General features: G+C 40.6%; 1 protein-coding gene across 3 annotated transcripts in view; it reads right to left on the minus strand.

The window, feature by feature from the left end:
* The window catches only part of TOPAZ1 (testis and ovary specific TOPAZ 1), a 243,358-nt gene that overhangs the window by 43,181 nt on the left and 179,978 nt on the right, over positions 1-20,199 (minus strand). For all 3 annotated transcript variants that reach the window (XM_070767234.1, XM_070767235.1, XM_070767233.1), the window contains one exon: positions 14,610-14,710. In XM_070767234.1, the coding sequence (XP_070623335.1) occupies positions 14,610-14,710 (101 nt within the window). The remainder of the gene's footprint in view (positions 1-14,609; positions 14,711-20,199) is intronic.

A 20,199-nucleotide genomic window follows, 5' to 3' on the forward strand; every position in this document is an offset into this window, starting at 1 on the left:
ATACCTAAGCAAAGATGCAATGGAGCGTGAACAAAAACATCAGAATGCTATCCTCTTTGGTCTTGAAGAAAACAATGAATCTGATCTAACTAAAATACGAAACATCATCCGCCACCAACGTTTGCATCAATTACCCCTGAAGATATTTTAGAAGTTACCAGAAATGGACCTGAGCGTAGATATAGTGATGGCTTGGTGGCTCCCCGTTTCTGCAGAGTAGTATGCAAAAATGAACCTACAAAACAACTATTCATCAAGACCATTAACCTCATTGCAAACTAATAAATGCTAGAAGTGTAGTAAACAAGATGTCTGAATTCATCATTCTAGACACCTCCATCTTTGATATTATTTTTGCCTGCAAAACATGGCTAAATGCATCCTACCCTGATTCCATTATCACATTAAAAAACTACCTTGTCTTCTGTTCAGATCGTGAATCCCGCAGAGGAGGCTGGGTAGCTATATTCTACAAAAAATCACTGAATCTAAAAAACATCAAAGTTGCACATGATCTTACTCTCCCCGAAACTATTGTCTGTGATTTATCCCTAAAAACCAAACTTCGGTTCCTACTCCAGAGCTCCTGATTACGACATTGCCCATGTAAACAAATTAACCAAATTACTTATGTAAGCAACCCACTGCCCATACCCCCTTATCTTCCTTGGTGACCTCAACCTCCCCCACATTGACTGGACCCTAAACGAATGCAGTATGGAACCCATCCATTCCACCATATATAATGCTGTCACCTGTCTGGAACTTGACCAACTAGTAACAAACAATACTAGACTCAACAACTGTCTGGATCTCATATTCTGCAACAGCAAAAATATAATATATGGACTTCAAATAAAAGAACCATTTTCTAACAGCGACCACAGCACGATCAACTTCAGCCTCAATCTACACCACACTAAGATTCACCCTAATAACACGACACCCAAGTACAATTTCAAAACAGCTAATTATGAACTCATTGAAGCTGATCTCTCAACACTTGACTGACAAACTCTATTCTCTGGCTGTAACACTACCGATGACCTCTACAAAACATTCTTGCTTGAATGAAAATTATTATCACACTTCATGTACTACTAATAAGAACCACAAGCAGGAAAAATAACCTACCAATCTCAATAAGAAAATTATAAACAACAAAAAAAAGCACTCTGGCGGAAAAACAAAAAAGGTCACGTACCCAACTTCAAAAGCCGCTACAAAAGCATATGCCATCAAATAAAAACAGAATGTCTCAACTACCACAGCAAACAAGAGGAAAACCTTCTACACTCCAAATCAAACCGTGCCTTCTACAACTTTGTTAACAACAAAGTCAAGGACCCTAGATCCATCCCACCACTCAAAGGACCTAACAACAAAGAATGCCATGATGAAACAACCAAAGCTAACCTCTTCAACTCATTATTTGGCTCTGTCTTTGATGACAGCAATGGTGCATCTCCCAAATTCACCAATTGCACTTCAAACTCTCACAATGATCTAACCCAAATAGACTTCACTGAAGACTGCGTTGAAAAAGTGTTATGTAACCTCAAACCTTTTCTATCAGTCGGACCTGACAGTTTATATGCATACTTCATTAAAAATCTCTCTACAGCCATAGCGGAACCACTAAGCATAATCTTTGAAAAATCCTTCAGGACCAGCTCACTACCTAAGCTATGGTTGAAAGCAATGGTCATCCCCATCTTCCAAAAAGGAAATCCCTGTCTCATTGAAAACTACAGACCAATCTCACTATGCTGCGTCACATGCAAAGTCATGGAATCAATCATAAACCAATCAATTACCCTCCACCTATAAACTAACAACCTACTCTCTAACAAACAATTATCCTGCAATCTACAACTCCTTCACTGCAAAAACATATGGACCTCTCATCTAGACCGAGGAAAATCTATAGATGCAATTTATATCGACTTCTGCAAAGCCTTTGACTCAGTGGTTCATAACAAACTATTCCTAAAACTCAAATCGTATGGCATCTTAGGATCCCTCCACAGCTGGATAACAGTGTTCCTGTCAAACAGACAACAAGTTGTCAAAATAGGAAGCACCATATCCAACATAGTTTCAGTTAAAAGTGGCGTCCCCCAAGCAATGTTCCCTCTAATTTTTTTTCTGTGTGGGCGGCAAAGTATAGTGTCTGAGCGGCAGTCCCTTTGGGACTGGGCGGCATAGAAGTATAAATAAATAAACAAACAAACAAACAAACAAACAAATAAGAAAAAAAATCCCTTCTTTTTTTATTAAAAGAAATTAATAATAAAACAAAACCAAAATCTATTACTATTATTACTATCTTATCCCCTTTTTCCATCCCTGTCTCCTTCCCCCTTGTGTGTGTGTGTGTGTGTGTGTGAACTCTTGAACCATTTCCAATAACAGGTGAGCTATTGGAAATGGTTCAAGAGTTCACACACACACACACACAAACGGCTGGGTTTTTTCCCTCTGTTATTATTTGGGTGCTTCTTACCATATGCTTTAAATCAAGAGTCATTTCTCTCTTTCTCTCTCTTTCTCTCTCCCCCTCTTGCTCTCTCTCTTTTTTCTCACTTTCTCTCTCCCTCTCTTTCTATCTCTTTCCCCCTCTTGCTCTTTCTCTCTCTCTTTTTCTCTCTCTCTGTCTCTTGTTTTCTTTCTCTTCTCTATCTTGCTATCTCTCTCCCCCCCTTTCTCTCTCTCTCTCTCTCTTTCTCACTTACTTTCTCCCTCCCTCTCTCTCTGTCTCTCTGTCAGCGAGGGGGCTGCGGGAGCGCTTTCTCCGAGCGCTTCAGGAACACTTGCCCTGCCTCTACTGCAGCCCCCTTGCTGAAAGTCCAGGATGAAAGTGCTCCCAGCGAAGGGGCTGCGAGAGGGCGGGGCGGGCATTCCCGAAGCACATGGAGAAAACCCTTTCTCACAGCCCCCTGGCTGGGAGCGCAGAAGTAGAGGAGGAGAAGCCGCAGCCACCGCCACGGGAGAAGTCGCGCCCCAAGGCAGCAGGCGGCGAAGGAGGAGAGGGGGCGGATCAGGCGGGCGGGGGGCAGGGCTGAGAGGCCAGGGGCGCGAGGGGGCTGGAGGCACTGTGGGGAGGCAGGGGCAGCCGCGGCTCCCTTTCTTTCTACTGCCGGCGCCTCCCCGCCCCCCGCGGGCTGGCAGGCGCACCCGTAGAAAAGGGTGCGCGGGGGGGGTATTTTGGGGCATGCATGTGCGCACGGGCACAGCTTACAGGGAACGCTGCCCCCAAGGCAGCGTATTGGGACCAACACTCTTCATACTTTACATCAAAGACCTCTGTGTTCACATCACAAGCAACTGTGTTCTCTTCGCTGACAATGTTAAACTCTTCAACACCACTGATAAAACAACTATTCTCCAAAAAGACCTAGACTTTGTCTCGGTTTGGTCTAACACCTAGCAACTCCAAATCTCAACCAACAAATGCTCTGTTCTCCACATCGGCAAAAAGAATTAGAACACCAAATATAAACTGAATAAACAAGACCTCAGATATAACCCTCACTCAGTAAATGACATGGTGAATGAGGGAGAAGTTGAAAATCCGAGCCAAATTAAAGAAGCTGGAAAACACTGTGGAAACTATCTCTGGAACGTTTGGACTTAAAATCTTTGGAAGATGATTTGCCTTTAACAGACTTTGCTGAAGTTTTCACCTTTGTAAAAAAAGCTTGCCCAATCGGCACTTTTTTTTGGGTGGAAGGCGGGGGGAGGGGAAACAATTCTGATTTCTATCACTTTTGATTGGTTTAGCAGCAGGTAAAGAAATATAAAGTAGGTTTCTTTTACAGCAGTAGCACTGTTTGTCCACACAAGGAAGCTAAATAGGTAGAGGTAGAACTGTGATTTCCTTTCTAATTTTTAAGTGACATTATTTAAGCTGTAGGATTTAATGCTATTAATTATGGTGACCCATAGGATACCAGGAGATGAATACACAGCCAAAACTCATGAAGTCATCCAGGCACTAGGAATAAGCTTGAATTACAAATTGACATATTGGCAAAGAAATTTTGTGAGGAGATATAAGTAGCGCCATCTCCACCCCTGCCCGTCATAAGCGCCGTTCCCCAGGGAAGCGCACTAGGTCCTAGTTTCTTCATTCTCTATATCAATGACCTCTGTGACCATATCGAAAGCAACTGTGTTCTTTTTGCCGACGATGTGAAACTTTATAACACCACTGATAACACACTCACTCTCCAAAAAGACCTGGACTTTGTCTCAGACTGGTCTAACACCTGGCAACTTCAAATATCAACCAACAAATGCTCTACCCTCCACATCGGCAAAAAGAATCCAAACCGCACATACGAACTGAATAAACAATCTCTCACTGCTAACCCACATTCTGTAAAAGACCTTGGAATACTAATATCGAATGACCTAAGTGCTAAAGCCCACTGCAACAATATCATCAAAAAAGCTTCTAGAGTTGTTAACCTGATTCTACACAGCTTCTGCTCAGGCAATCTCACACTACTCACAAGAGCCTACAAAACTTTTGCCAGACCCATCCCAGACTACTGCTCATCTGTCTGGAACCCATACCACATCTCAGACATCAACACCCTTGAAAATGTCCAAAGAGACAAATGTCCACCAGAAGAGCCCTTCACTCCTCCACTCGAAACAGAATATCCTACGAAAATAGGCTAACAATCCTGGGCCTAGAAAGCCTAGAACTATGGCGCCTAAAACACTATTTGAGTATTGCCCACAAGATCATATGCTGCAACGTCCTACTGGTCAATGACTACTTCAGCTTCAACCGCAATAACACAAGAGCACGCAACAGATTCAAACTTAATACGAACCGCTCCAAACTTGACTGTAAAACATATGATTTCAACAATCGAGTTATCGAAGCGTGGAACTCATTACCGGACTCAATTGTGTCAACCTCTAACCCCCAACACTTCTCCCTTAGACTCTCCACGATTGACCTCTCCAGGTTCCTAAGAGGCCAGTAAGGGGCGTACATAAGTGCACTGATGTGCCTTTCGTCCCCTGTCCAATTGTCTTTCCTTTTTTCCAACTATCTTATATATTGTCTTCCTTTCATATATCCTCTCCTCTAAGTTCACTTTCACCCTCATTTATATTATCACATGTCTATTTTTCTTCCTATGTATTTGTGTATTGGACAAATGAATAAATAAATAAAATAAATAAATATTAAACAGGTGAAGCACAGAGTGGTTCTTTGGAGCATAAATTGGAGAAACAAAACACTCTTTTTGAAGCTGAATTCGATAAGAGAGCTCTTAAAAGCTCAAGCAAAGTAGCTGCAATTAAGATTTACCGTATATACTCGAGTATAAGCCGACCCAAGTATAAGCCGAGGCACCAGTTTTGCCACAAAAACTGGGAAAACTTATTGACCCGAGTATAAGCCGAGGTTAGAAAATGCAGTGGCTACTGGTAACTTATAAAAATGGAAACCAATAAAATTACATTAATTGAGAAATCAGTAGATTACATGTTTTAGAATATTTATTTTAAAGAAAACCAGTAAACTAGCTCTGTAAATTTAAAAGAGGGTAAACAAAAGCAATCTGGTAATAACAATAAATTAAAAAGTAAAAAAAGTAGCTCACTTAGCAACCAAGCTAAAACCTATTTCTAAATCTAACCCATGGCTCTTTAAACTTGACAGTTTTAAGACTAGTGGACTTCAACTCCCAGAATTCCTGCACCAGCCATGCTACCACAGGAGTGGGAGTTGAAGTCCACAAGCCTTAATCTCTTCAGGTTTGAAGACTCTTGCATTTTTAACCCTAACCCAGGGCTCTTTAAACTTGACAGTTTTAAGACTAGTGGACTTCAACTCCCAGAATTCCTGCACCAGCCATGCTACTTCAGGAGTAGGAGTTGAAGTCCACAAGCCTTAATATTTTCAGATTTGAAGACTCTTGCATTTTTAACCCTAACCCAGGGCTCTTTAAACTTGACAGTTTTAAGACTAGTGGACTTCAACTCCCAGAATTCCTGCCCCAGCCATGTTACTTCAGGAGTAGGAGTTGAAGTCCACAAGCCTTAATCTTTTCAGGTTTGAAGAATCATGCATTTTTAACTCTAACCCAGGGATCTTTAAACTTGACAAGGTTTTAGAAGCCTGGAGAGAGTTCATGCCGTTCCCCCCCCCCTTTAGCTTGCTGGCTGGCTCACTGGCTGGATCTCCCTCCCACCCTGATCCTCCCTCCTCCATCTCCCTTTATTGCCCCATGTGTTGTTTGGGGGAAGCAGATTTGCTAAAGAGATCCACTTGGGACGGTAGCAGGGAAAGTAGGAGGAGAGCCAGAATAGCCCACAGCCCTGGGGGAGGAGGAGGAAAGAGGCTGTCCTCCTCCTCCTTCTTTCCCTGCTACCGCGCCTCTGGCTGGGGGCTTCTAAAGCCTGGAGAGAGTTCATGCTGTCTCCCCCCCTCCCTTAGCTTGCTGGCTGGCTCGCTGGCTGGATCTCCCTCCCACCCCTGATCCTCCCTCCTCCTCCGTCTCCCTTTATTGCCCCATGTGTTGTTCGGGGAAACAGATTTGCTAAAGAGATCCACTTGGGAGGCAGCTGCAGCTACTAAGGAAACGGAGGAAGAGGAAAGAAAAAAGAAGCCTCGCCTCTTTCCTTTCCTCCTTATCCTCCACGACCGCAACTGACAGGAGAAAACAAAAGAGGAGAAGAGGAAGCAGCCGACAGCATATTTATTTATCGGTATTTAAATATTTTTAAAAGAAAGAAAGAAAGTGAGGAAGTGAGAGAGACGAGCTGCAGTGCCCCGCCCCTCCACCATTTCTATCAATGTCTCACCCAGCTCCAGTTCTTCAGGCGGCTCCATTTTTGAAGCAATGCCTGCTGGGCTCCAGTGGGGCGCCCTCTTGTGGTGACTCCTCAGTGACCCGAGTATAAGCCGAGGTTGGGTTTTTCAGCCCATTTTTTGGTCTGAAAAACTCGGCTTATACTCGAGTATATACGGTAGAGCAATCCTGGAATGCTCTGGAGAGGATATTAGGCTAAGAATGATTAAAGCCTTGGCACAGTTTTTGACTAATTGTGAGGAAAAGTTTCTCAATCTTGAAATTTACAATTTTTATAGGGTAAACTCAAAATTTGCTGCCATGAGAAAACTATTAAGGGATGTTTTAGTCCATTTTGTAAGAAAAATAATGATAGACCGTGTTCTGGACTGCCACTTTACATCTAAACTAAGAATAGAAAATGTAGACATAATTATTTTGATAAAAATTCCTATAAGAATTCTGAGAAAAAGGAAAGCTTACTCATTTCTAACTGATATTATGAAAAAGAGAATAACTGCCTTTTGTTGGGGCAAGCTTGAGGGAGTGATACTTACATATCGTGACTAAAGATTTCATTTGAATTCTATAGATAAATCAAGGATTTCCTGTCTAAACATAAATTAATTTCAGAGCCAGTTGAAGAGTTGGAGATAGACAAGACTTTGGAGGTAGATCGATCTCCAAAAGTTGACACGTAGAAGAAGAGACAGCTGATTTATTACATGGAATATTAATAGGGCTAACACCCCAACCACATGTTAAAAATATTTCACTATTTCAGAAAACTTAATGTTGACATAATTTACCTTCAAGAAACACATATTATGAAAAAAGATGAGAAATATTTAATAAATAAAAGATTAGAAGAGAAATTTAGATCTGTTGGATAAAAATTATTAATGCAGTAATTTTATATATAAAACCCCAGTTTAAACCTAAGTTACTTCTACTAGATGACCATGGCAGATTTGAAATAGCAGAAATTGATATTAATGGAATAAAATCAATAGTAATTGATCCCTATGTGCCAGATGATGGGAAAAGTGATTTTTTTTACTATCTTATGGACCAACTTCTGCCCTTTTCATATGAAAATTGGTTTATGTTGGAAAATTGGAATGGAATGACCTCGCCACTTTGGGATAGAACATTGACTAAGGGGACCAAATCCTCTCAGGATAAACTACTAAATACAGGTTTTTGTATGATAGATAACTTAGCGCTAATAGACTCATGGAGGCAAAATAATGGTACTGCAAGAGAATATATCTTCTTTTCAGAAAGACATAAATCCTTTTCAAAGATTGAAATAATATGGATCTCTAAAAATTTAGCAACTAGAATTTTGAAAGCTGATATCTTGCCTAAATCTTTCTCTGATCATAATCTGGTTGATCTGGTATTTAGAAGAGTTTGAGTTATAGATGAAATCTAAATGAATCCATTTTGCAAAAGGAGACAATAGTAAAAGACTATAAAAGAAAATTACATGAATATTTTGACATTAACCTAGCTTAAGGGCCAGATTTAGCACTTGTCTGGGAGGCAAGTAAAGGATGAAGTTATGAAGGGTTATTTTATACAAAATAATTGTCTAAACAAGAAAAGGGATCTGGAAAAGATGCAAAAGATATTGTGTACAATTAGACAGAAAGAGACAGAATTGCAGAATGCACCTATGGACTCTAAAATTTTACATAAAATTAATTTGTTATGCCAACAACTATCAATGCTAAGTGTTCAAGAAATGGAAGTAAAATTGAATTATATAAAGCAAAGACATTTTGATATTGCAAATAAACCAGGGAGATGGTTGGCATATACAAAGGGAGAAGAGAATGATTAAAAAAAATTGTGAAGGCAACAATGTAATCACTGATAACGAGCAAATTAAAAAACTGTTTCATTCGAATGAGAAGATTAGAAAGACACCAGAATTCTTCCTACTAGGTATCTCAAATATGAAATATAAAAAAGAGACATATTATTTAATAATTCACATTTTAATTGCGGCAAGGATCATATTTGCGCAGAAATGGAAAGAAAAGGAAATACCAAAAGATGAAGAAGTATTTTAAAAAATCATGGAATGTGCAGAATTAGACATGATGACAAGACGCTTGAACAATTAAGCAGAAACAGAATTTTATAAAATATGGGATAAAGTGTACAAGTGGTGGAATTTTAAAAAATAGTTTTAAAAATTATATAAGAACTTATAATCATTTGAATTTATGAAATTGAATATATATATGGTAGAGTATTAAGAGTATTTTTTAAAATTGAATAAGTGATTTTAATTATTATAAAATATTGTTATAATAGATATAAAGTAATAGATTAAAAATAGTATAATAGTAGTATTTAGTATTTTTAAAATGTTAATGACTTTAAATGCTTTTTTATTTAATTGATTTTAATTAGTTTAATTATATTATCAAAATGATATTTTATAGACAGGAGAACTTATTTGAATTATATGAATTATAGCATAAAAATGGAAATATAGAGGTAATTTTTAAAAAAATGTACAAATATCAAAAATTGTATTGATCTGACCAGTTAGATTTTCTTTTTTTTGTACTAGTTAGACTTCTAAGACAAGTGGAGCAATGGTAGCTCCTTTAAATGTTAAATGTTGTTTGTGTTGTGTGTTTAAATAAAATTAATAAAAATATTTTTTTTTTAAAAACTGTTTCATAGCTTTAACTTGTATAAAATATAGGAGTTAGATAAGTAAAAAATAGATGAGTTTGTTAAGACAACACTTGTGGAAACTTTCACAACTTATGAGTCAATTTATAAATGATTCAATAACTACCTTTGAAATATCAGAAGTTATAAGAAAAATGAAAATAGGTAAAACTCCTGGCCCAGATGGGCTTACAAATCAATATTTATTCATTTATTTGATTTCTATGCTGCCCTTCTCCTGAGACTCAGGGCAGCTTACAGCAAATACTGCAAATGTTTTGAAGACAAACTTCTTCAGCTGCTAAAGGATGTCATGAATAATACTTTACAGAGGGGAAGATTATCTCCAACCTGAAAAGAAGCTAATATTGTGTTGCTCTGAATGAGGATTGGTATGTTATGATGATGAAGAACTATAGACCGATTTCATTATTAAATTATTTGATGCAGTTTTGGCAGAAAAATTACATTTTAAAAACATATATATGTATTCAAGATGATCAGTCTGGATCCCCTGCCATAAAGACAGTTAAGGAATAATGTCAGAATTGTCTTGAATATTATAGAATATTTATCTATCTATCTATCTATCTATCTATCTATCTATCTATCTATCTATCTATCTATCTATCTATCCATCCATCCATCCATCCATTTAGTCAAACAATTATAGAGTGGTAATTTATACAAGTAAAACATTAGATAAGTAATGATAAAAACTAACAAAAGAAGACAATAGGACAGGGACGGTAGGCACAGTGGTGTGCTTATGCACGCCCCTTACAGCATCATAATGAACAACAGGCAACTTTGCAATTCTTAGATGCAGAGAAGGTCTGTGATCACTTAAATTGGGCCTTCGTGTTTAAAGTCCTAGAAGAAATTGACTTTGGTGAAAATTTTATTCAAGGGATCAAAGCTTTTTATACATCAAAGCAAGCAAAAATTGTTATTAATGTGACTTAATTAACTCATGCACAATCTGAAAGGGTACAAGGCAAGGATGTCCTTTGTCTCCTTTACTGTTTATTCTGGTATTGGAAGTTTTGAATAGAGATATCAGGCAAGATGAGAAAATAAGAGGGATAAATATTAAGAAGGAAGTTTATAAGCTGAGGGCTTTTGCTGATGACTTGGTGATAATTCTGCAAGACCAAAAAAACAACATAGAATATTTGATGAGAAAATTAAATGAGTATTGATCCTTAGCAGGTTTCAAAATAAATAAACAGAAAACCTGAATGCTAATTAAGAATATGGTGGGGATATATTAATTTTAAAAATCTGGTTTTAAGATTGAGAAAAAGGTGCAATATTTGGAGGTCATGTTAATAAACACAAATATAAAATCACTCCAAAATAATTATGTACTTCTCTAGAATGATATTAAAAATATTTATTAAGTTGGAATAAATTGCAGTTATCATTATTGGATAGAATCTCTGTAATTAAGATGTCTTACCAAATATACTTTTTTTGTTTCAGACACTACCAATACTTGCAACTGATATTCTATTTCAACAAAGGCAATAGGACATTTCAAATTTATATGGAAGGGAAAAAACCCAAGTATTAGGTACAGACTACTGTAAGATACAGTAGGGGGGTTTGAGTCTACCAGATTTGAAATTTATTTATTATTTATTTATTGGATTTGTATGTCGCCCCTTACTGTTTGTTTTGGTTAAAAGAACGGGAAGGCCATGAATTAAGATTTGGTTGGCATTGATATCTTTGGAATGATAAAGTTAAAATAAATGTTGATTTATTGATTTCAACAATTATTTTGTCAGACATGCTATTTTGAGAGTCTGGAATAAATATAAAACACAATTTTTCACAAAGGTGTCTCTTTGGGTTTCCCCACAGGAAGCTTTTTAAAGAAGAGAAATGGTGACAAGGCCAAATTGATGGACCTATGGTAAAATAGATCTTTTAACTTTGGAGACCTACCCTCAAATCTAAGGAGTTGGAATCAGGTCATGTTTGTCATGGGTTTACATATTTACAACTGAAAGAAAGATTTAAACTAGATAAAAAGAATCATGGGTTTAACTTTGTTAAAAATGAATTGATACTTTATTGTGTGGTAGTAATGAACATTATTACTAAAATCTATAAAGTGTTATTGAATTTAAATCTGGAAAATGAACAAGTGCTGTATGATTCAGTGGGCAAGGAATTTTTAATATAATGCTTGAACAGTGGGAGAATATGTGGAATAAAGGCTTGAAGTTTACATTAAACTATAATTTAAAAGGAAATTTTTATAAGATGATGAATTGTTGGTATTAAACGCCAAATAAATTGTCAAGAATGTATAAATGAATGTTGTAAATGTATGTTGTAAATGTAAAGAAAGGACATCATCTATGGTGGACATATGATAAAGCAAAGTCAATGCCTCCCCCCTCCCTTTCATTTCCCCTTTTCCCTTCCTAATTTCTCTAATATTTGCTTTAAGGAGGATCTTTGGATGCAGCTTCTCTCCTGCCCTAAGGAGACGGTTATATTATAAACTAACCCCCCCCCCCCCATATAACAGGGATCAGCAACCTTAAAAACTCAAAGAATTTGGATCCATTTGGATCCATTTCTCAGAGAGAACAAAATACCCAGAGCCACAAAACATGGATGGACATGGCCAACTCAATGTCACACCCACCAAATCAAATAACCCCCAGGCACACCTACCTAGGTTTTGTGGTTCTGTTTTCTTTTCTATGGAAAACAAGTATCTCTCTCTCTCTCTCTCTTTTCCTTCTCCATCTCTTTCTTCCTCTATCTCCCTCCCTCCCATCTTCCTCTCTCTCTCCCTTCCTCCTCATCCATCTCCCTCTCCTTCCCTCATCTTCCCCCCCACCTCTCTCTTTCTCCCTCTCTCTGCTGAGGAATGATTGCCAGCCCTGGTGGAGGCTTCCCTTCAGGTGACCCTCCTCCCCCTCTTATGACTCCCTGGTCGGCTGTTGAGCATGTGGGGAGATCCTCTTCAAGCGAACGCCAAATTGCAGCAAAAGTGCACATGGAAGATGAGCGGCTGCTCGCTTAAGGAGGGTCTTTGGATGCAGCTTCTCTCTTGCCTTAAGAAGATGGCCATTGCCTTGCCATGTCTTGTCCGCAAATGTGGCATGAAGGCAGCTACAGGGCCGCTTCTCTCTTCCCCTAAGGATCCGGCCATTGCCTTGCCCCCCCTCCCCCCGTCATCATCACCCTTACTTTTTTAGGCCAGCCAGTGATGGGACAGGGAACCACAGCAGGGGACCCAAAGAGCTTCATGCAGCTTCAACCCCTGCTTCGTTGAAGTCTAAGTACACTATGTCCACAGCATTTCGCTGGTCAAAGAATTAAATAAGATTGGTTTGGCAATGATCAGATTTAACAAACCAATGCTGACTTCTAATTATTACTTTATTCATTTCTACATGTTCACGGATCTATTTTAAATTACCTTTTCCAGTATCTTCCTGGGTATTGTTAGAACGATTGATCTGTATAGTTTCCTGGGTCTGTGTTTTTTTCATTTTTTGAAAATGGGAACCACATCAGCTCATTTCCAGTCCTCGGGTAGCTTCCTGGTGTGCCAGGATTTTTGAAAGATAGGGTACAGTGGTTCTGAGATGACATCAGCCAGCTCCTTTAGAATGCTAGGATGTAATTCATTAGGTGATTTATATTCATCAAGATAAGACATGTGTTTTCTTAATTTTGGCGGGTGGGGCTTATTTTAACTTTTATTTTTAGTCTATCTTTTACAGTTATGGTTTTGATAGGTTGAGTGTAGTTCTTTTTTCATGCTCTCTTTTCTGTATGATTCCTGTTAGTTCCTTTTTAGTTCTCTCTTTAGTGGACTATTTTTTCCCTGATTTTTTTCCTTGTTATTTATATGTTGAAATATTTTTTTAAATTATTGTTGACTTTTGTTAAAAATCTTCGTTTATTCTCAGCCTTTGCAGATTCTGGCTATCTGCTGATATTCTGCCTTAGTCATGTCTCTTTTGCAATTTTTTAAATTTTTCTTTAATTTTTGGTATTTGTCCTTTTTGTCTTTCAGTTTGAGATTTTTTGGGCAGCCATACTTGTTTCTTCTTGGATTTCTTGTTTTTCCTTTTTAATAGTATTGTGCTAGTTTGGGCTTTTATGATATTTGTCAGAGTTTCCCAAGCTTCCCAAGCTTCTCGTCCAAGAAATCTTTCCAAAGTTCTCTGAGTTTGTTAAAATCAGCTCTTTTAAAATCTAAGATTCTTGTATCATTGCATTCTATTGCTTGTGTTTGCATTATGTTGAATTCCAGTATGGCGTAGTCACTTTCACCAAAGTTCCTGCAGTTTCAATTCCCTCTAACACTTCTTGTCTGTTCGTAAGAATTAAGTCCAGTATAGTTGTCCCTCTATTTTCCTCCTCTGCCTTTTGGACAACATAGTTGTCAACTAAGTTGGTCAGGAATCTATTTGATTTCTTATTTGATACAGATTTAGTCTTCCAGTTGATGTCAGAATTATTGAACACCCCCATTTCTATAGTAATGTGTTTCCTACATACGTATATGTTAATTGATTAGCAAAAAGTACATCTACTTTTTTCTGCTTGGTTGGGTGGCCTGTAGTATACGCCTGTGACAATGTCATTTTTTTTTCTTTTATATTGACCCATATGAATTCTAGCAAGTTTTTATTTTGGTTTCATACATTTCTGTAGCAGTACAGTGGTCTTTTACATATATTTCAAAATCCATCTTCTCTTTTATGGGGTTTGCATGAATTTCTTCATACCTACATTCAAAATATGCATCTACAATTTCACACCTATTGGCACCAAATGAGATAAATGTTTAAAGTATGTTAACCTTAAACTTTATTTTACACAAATATCTCAATCTCAGTTGCACAAAGAAAAATGCCTTAATCTCCCCCAGAAAATATGAAGAGTAATTTATTTCTTGTTCAACTGATGGTATCTTGGTTCATGGCTATTCAATAGGAAAACATATAATGGACTTGCAAGGCATGTAGCAATATATAAGATATTATATTTATGGCACACCATTCAAATTAAAAAAATCCACATAATAAGCATTAAGACTTTGTAAGTTACCTTTGACCACTGGTGTAGTTTGTAATATGAAAACATGACAATAATGCCAATCCGTCCCAATGAAGAAATTTTTCTTTCATCACGATGAGCACCAACATTAACTAAAAAATTAATAATAGTTAACTTAGATAATTAGCATTGTTTTTACATGGTGCAAAGGAAATACAATTTTTGAAAAGTATACACAAAACAATGTTGGAAGCAGACAATGTAAAAAAGTTGAGTTTCCTCAAGGAGAGAATTATTATTTATTCCATTTTTTTCTTAGAAAAAAAATCAAAATAGAATATATTGAGATCTCCCTTAATTTCATGCATGCATTGCTGTAAAATTGGCTGGTGTACCCAGAAATTAAGGGGCTGAGTGAAAGGGCATTCTGGAACTTCTGCCAAACTAGCCATGGCTTTTGTACTAGGCATGGTTTTGAAGATATAAAACCCAGAACATCATGATTTTTCTAAGTTTCAACTAAAACATCATCTGCAGGAATCTGAAATTAGTTTATGGGTAAGATGACAAGACTAGTACGTGTTGCACCTTTCTTGTTTATGCTATACAATGCTGGCTCCTTCCCAAAGTTTTCTCTTTTTGTCTTGGTCTCGGTTACTCCTTTTTCCAATGGTGTATTTCATTAATTTGCCTACTCTTGATCTTCCTTGTGCCTTCATTTCCTCCTCCTGCCTTGCCAAATGGATTATTGTTAAAGAAAGCCCTCCACTTTTCTCCCTAACCAGCCTGGAACCATGTTTTACATACAATGTAGAATTCAACATGAAATTTCAGTTGACATATTTAATCTATTGACAGAATGTTTACATATCCTAATTATCAGCTGCATAAATATTTCTGTTCTGATCATGCAGATTTAAAAAGCCTATAAAGTTTTTTATATATTTGCATATTGCTCATCTCCTAAAAATCCAGAAAATTCATAAAGATGCAATGACCTTTGCAATTACATCTCAAGCAACTGTGTTCTCTTGACCAACAATGTAAAACTTTTCAACACCACCGATAACACAGTTACTCTCCAAAAAGACCTTGACTTTGTGTCTGAATGGTCAAACACCTGGCAACTCCAAATCTCAACCAAAAAAATGCTCTGTCCTACACATTGGCAAAAAGAATCAGAACACCAAATACAAGCTAAACAAACAAGATGTTACAGACAACCCTCACTCCGTAAAAGACCTTGGAATACTCATATCAAATGACCTAAGAGCCAAAGCCCACTGCAACAACATTGCCAAAAAGGTTTAAAGAGTTGTTAACCTAATCCTATCTAGCTTCTGCTCCGGGAATTTCACACTACTAACCGGAGCATAAAACACTTTCACCAGACCAATCCTTGAATTCAGCTCATCTGTCTGGAACTCACACTTCATTTCATACATAAGCACCCTTGAAAATATCCAGAGATACTTTATAGAAGAGCCCTACATTCCTCCATTCGCAACAGAATACCCTATGCAACTAGACTTACAATTCTAGGTTTAGAAAGCTTACAACTACAGTAATACCTTGTTTTACGAACGTAATTGGTTCCAGGACAAGGTTCGTAAGGTGAAAAGTTCGTAAGATGAAACAATGTTTCCCATAGGAAACAATGAAAAAACCAATAATGCGTGCAAGCCCATTAGGAAAATCCAAAATATTAAGGCTTAAAAAAATAAGCGGTGGCCAGACAAAGCTGAGGAGAACAGAGTGGGGGGAGGGAGACCCAACGAAGCAAGGTGAAAAGAGCCTCTCTTGATGACTCCATGAGTCCCTGCCTCCCGTTATTGTCCCCCCACACTCTCCTCATCTCCTCCACAAATTTCTCCTCCCATGAGCTCCATGAGCCTTTCCCTCCCGTTTTTGTCCACCCCACTCTCCTCATCTCTCCCACACCTTTCTCCACCCTTGAGCTTCATGAGGCTTTTCTTCCCGTTTTTGTCCACCCCATTCTCCTAATCTCCTGCACACCTTTCTCCTCCCTTGAGCTCCATGAGCCTTTCCCTCCCATTTTTGTCCACCCCACTCTCCTCATCTCCCCCACACCTTTCTCCTCCCTTGAGCTCCATGAGCCATTCCCTCATGTTTTTGTCCACCCAATCTCATCTCCCCCCCACCTTTCTCCTCCCTTGAGCTCCATGAGTCTTTTTTCCGTTTTTGTCCACCCCACTCTGATAATCTCCCCCACACCTTTCTCCTCCCTTGAGCTCCATGAGTCTTTTCTTCCCGTTTTTGTCCTCCCCAGTCTCCTCATCTCCCACACACCTTTCTCCTCCCTTGAGCTCCATGAGCCTTTCCCTCCCGTTTTTGTCCACCCCACTCTCATCTCCCCCACACCTTTCTCCTCCCTTGAGCTCCATGAGTCTTTTTTTCCCGTTTTTGTCCACCCCACTCTGATAATCTCCCCCAAACCTTTCTCCTCCCTTGAGCTCCATGAGTCTTTTCTTCCCGTTTTTGTCCTCCCCAGTCTCCTCATCTCCCACACACCTTTCTCCTCCCTTGAGCTCCATGAGCCTTTCCCTCCCGTTTTTGTCCACCCCACTCTCCTCATCTCCCCCACATCTTTCTCCTCACTTGAGCTCCATGAGTCCCTGCCTCTCGTTTTTGTCCCCCCACACTCGCCTCATCTCCCCCACACCTTTCTCCTCCCTTGAGCTCCATGAGTCTTTTCTTCCCGTTTTTGTCCCCCCACACTCTCCTCATCTCCTCCACACCTTTCTCCTCCCATGAGCTCCATGAGCCTTTCCCTCCCGTTTTTTGTCCACCCCACTCTCCTCATCTCTCCCACACCTTTCTCCTCCCTTGAGCTCCATGAGCCTTTCCCTCCCATTTTTGTCCACCCCACTCTCCTCATTTCCCCCACACCTTTTTCCTCCCTTGAGCTCCATGTGTCTTTTCTTCCTGTTTTTGTCCACTCCACTCTCCTCATCTCCCCCACACCTTTCTCCTCCCTTGAGCTCCATGAGCCTTTCCCTCCCGTTTTTGTCCACCCCACTCTCATCTCCCCCACACCTTTCTCCTCCCTTGAGCTCCATGAGTCTTTTCTTCCCATTTTTGTCCTCCCCACTCTCCTCATCTCCACAACACCTTTCTCCTCCCTTGAGCTCCATGAGCCATTCCCTCCTGTTTTTGTCCACCCCACTCTCATCTCCCCCACACCATTCTCCTCCCTTGAGCTTCATGTCTCTTTTCTTCCCATTTTTGTCCACCCCACTCTCCTCATCTCCCCCACACCTTTCTCCTCCCTTGACCACCGAGTCTTTTCTTCCCATTTTTGTTCTCCCCACTCTCATCTCCCCCACACCTTTCTCCTCCCTTCAGCTCCATGAGCCTTTCCCTCCCGTTTTTGTCCACCCCACTCTCCTCATCTCCCCCACACCTTTCTCCTCCCTTGAGCTCCATGAGTTTTTTCTTCCCTTTTTTGTCCACCCCACTCTCCCCATATCCCCCACACATTTCTCCTCTCTTGATCTTCATGAGCCATTGCCTCCCATTTTCGTCCACCCCACTCTCCTCATCTCCCCCACACTTTTCTTCTCCCTTGAGCTCCATGAGTCTTTTTTTCCAGTTTTTGTCCACCCCACTCTGCTCATCTCCCCTACACCTTTCTCCTCCCTTGAGCTCCATGAGCCTTTCCCTCCCGTTTTTGTCCACCCCACCCTCCTCATCTCCCCCACACCTTTCTCCTCTCTTGAGCTCCATGAGTCTTTTCTTCCCATTTTTGTCCACCCCCTTCTCCTCATCTCCTGCACACCTTTCTCCTCCCTTGAGCTCCATGAGCCTTTCCCTCCCGTTTTTGTCCAGCCCACTCTCCTCATCTCCCCCACACCTTTCTCCTCCCTTGAGCTCCATGAGTTTTTTCTTCCCGTTTTTGTCCACCCAACTCTCCTCATCTCCCCCACACCTTTCTCCTCCCTTGAGCTCCATGAGTCTTTTCTTCCCGTTTCTCTCCACCCCACTCTCCCCATCTCTTCCACACCTTTCTCCTCCCTTGAGCTCCATGAGCCTTTCCCTCCCATTTTTGTCCACCCCACTCTCCTCATCTCCCTCACACCTCTCTGCTCCCTTGAGCTCCATGAGTCTTTTCTTCCCGTTTTTGTCCACCCCACTCTCCCCATCTCCACCACAACTTTCTCCTCCCTTGAGCTCCATGAGCCTTTCCCTCCCGTTTATGTCCACCCCACTCTCCTCATCTCCCCCCAACTTTCTCCTCCCTTGAGCCCCATGAGTCCCTGCCTCTCGTTTTTGTCCCCCCACACTCTCCTCATCTCCCCCACACCTTTCTCCTCCCTTGAACTCCATGAGCCTTTCCCTCCCATTTTTGTCCACCCCACTCTCCTCATCTCCCCCACACCTTTCTCATCCCTTGAGCTCCATGAGCTTTCCCCTCCTGTTTTTGTCCACCCCATTCTCCTCATCTCCCCCACACCTTTCTCATCCCTTGAGCTCCATGAGCTTTCCCCTCCTGTTTTTGTCCACCCCACTCTCCTCATCTCCCCCACACCTTTCTTCTCCCTTGAGCTCCATGAGCCTTTCCCTCCCGTTTTTGTCCACCCCACTCTCCTCATCTCCCCCACACCTTTCTCCTCCTTTGAGCTCTGAGTCTTTTCTTCCCGTTTTGCCCACCCCACTCTCATCTCCCCCACACCTTTCTCCTCCCTTCAGCTCCATGAGCCTTTCCCTCCCGTTTTTGTCCACCCCACTCTCCTCATCTCCCCCACACCTTTCTCCTCCCTTGAGCTCCATGAGTCTTTTCTTCCCATTTTTGTCCACCCCACTCTGCCCATCTCCCCCACACCTTTCTCCTCCCTTGAGCTCCATGAGCCTTTCCCTCCCTTTTTTGTCCACCCCACTCTCCTCATCTCCCCCACACCTTTCTCCTCTATTGAGCTCCATGAGTCTTTTCTTCCCGTTTTTGTCCACCCCACTCTCCCCATCTCTCCCACACCTTTCTCCTCTCTTGAGCTCCACGAGTCTTTTCTTCCCGTTTTGCCCACCGCACTCTCCTCATCTTCCCCACACCTTTCTCCTCCCTTGAGCGCCATGTGTCTTTTCTTCCCATTTTTGTCCACCCCACTCTCATCTCCCCCACACCATTCTCCTCCCTTGAGCTCCATGTCTCTTTTCTTCCCGTTTTTGTTCTCCCCACTCTCATCTCCCCCACACCTTTCTCCTCCCTTGAGCTCCATGAGCCTTTCCCTCCCGTTTTTGTCCACCCCACTCTCCTCATCTCCCCCACACCTTTCTCCTCCCTTCAGCTCCATGAGGTTTTTTTCCCTTTTTTGTCCACCCCACTCTCCCCATATCCCCCACACCTTTCTCCTCTCTTGATCTTCATGAGCCATTGCCTCCCATTTTCGTCCACCCCACTCTCCTCATCTCCCCCACACTTTTCTTCTCCCTTGATCTCCATGAGTCTTTTCTTCCCGTTTTTGTCCACACCACTCTGCTCATCTCCCCCACGCCTTTCTCCTCCCTTGAGCTCCATGAGCCTTTCCCTCCCGTTTTTGTCCACCCCACTCTCATCTCCCCCACACCTTTCTCCTCCCTTGAGCTCCATGAGTCTTTTCTTCCCATTTTTGTCCTCCCCACTCTC

Source organism: Erythrolamprus reginae, chromosome Z (assembly GCF_031021105.1).
Source record: "Erythrolamprus reginae isolate rEryReg1 chromosome Z, rEryReg1.hap1, whole genome shotgun sequence".
In the NCBI taxonomy this organism is placed as follows: Eukaryota; Metazoa; Chordata; class Lepidosauria; order Squamata; family Dipsadidae; genus Erythrolamprus; species Erythrolamprus reginae.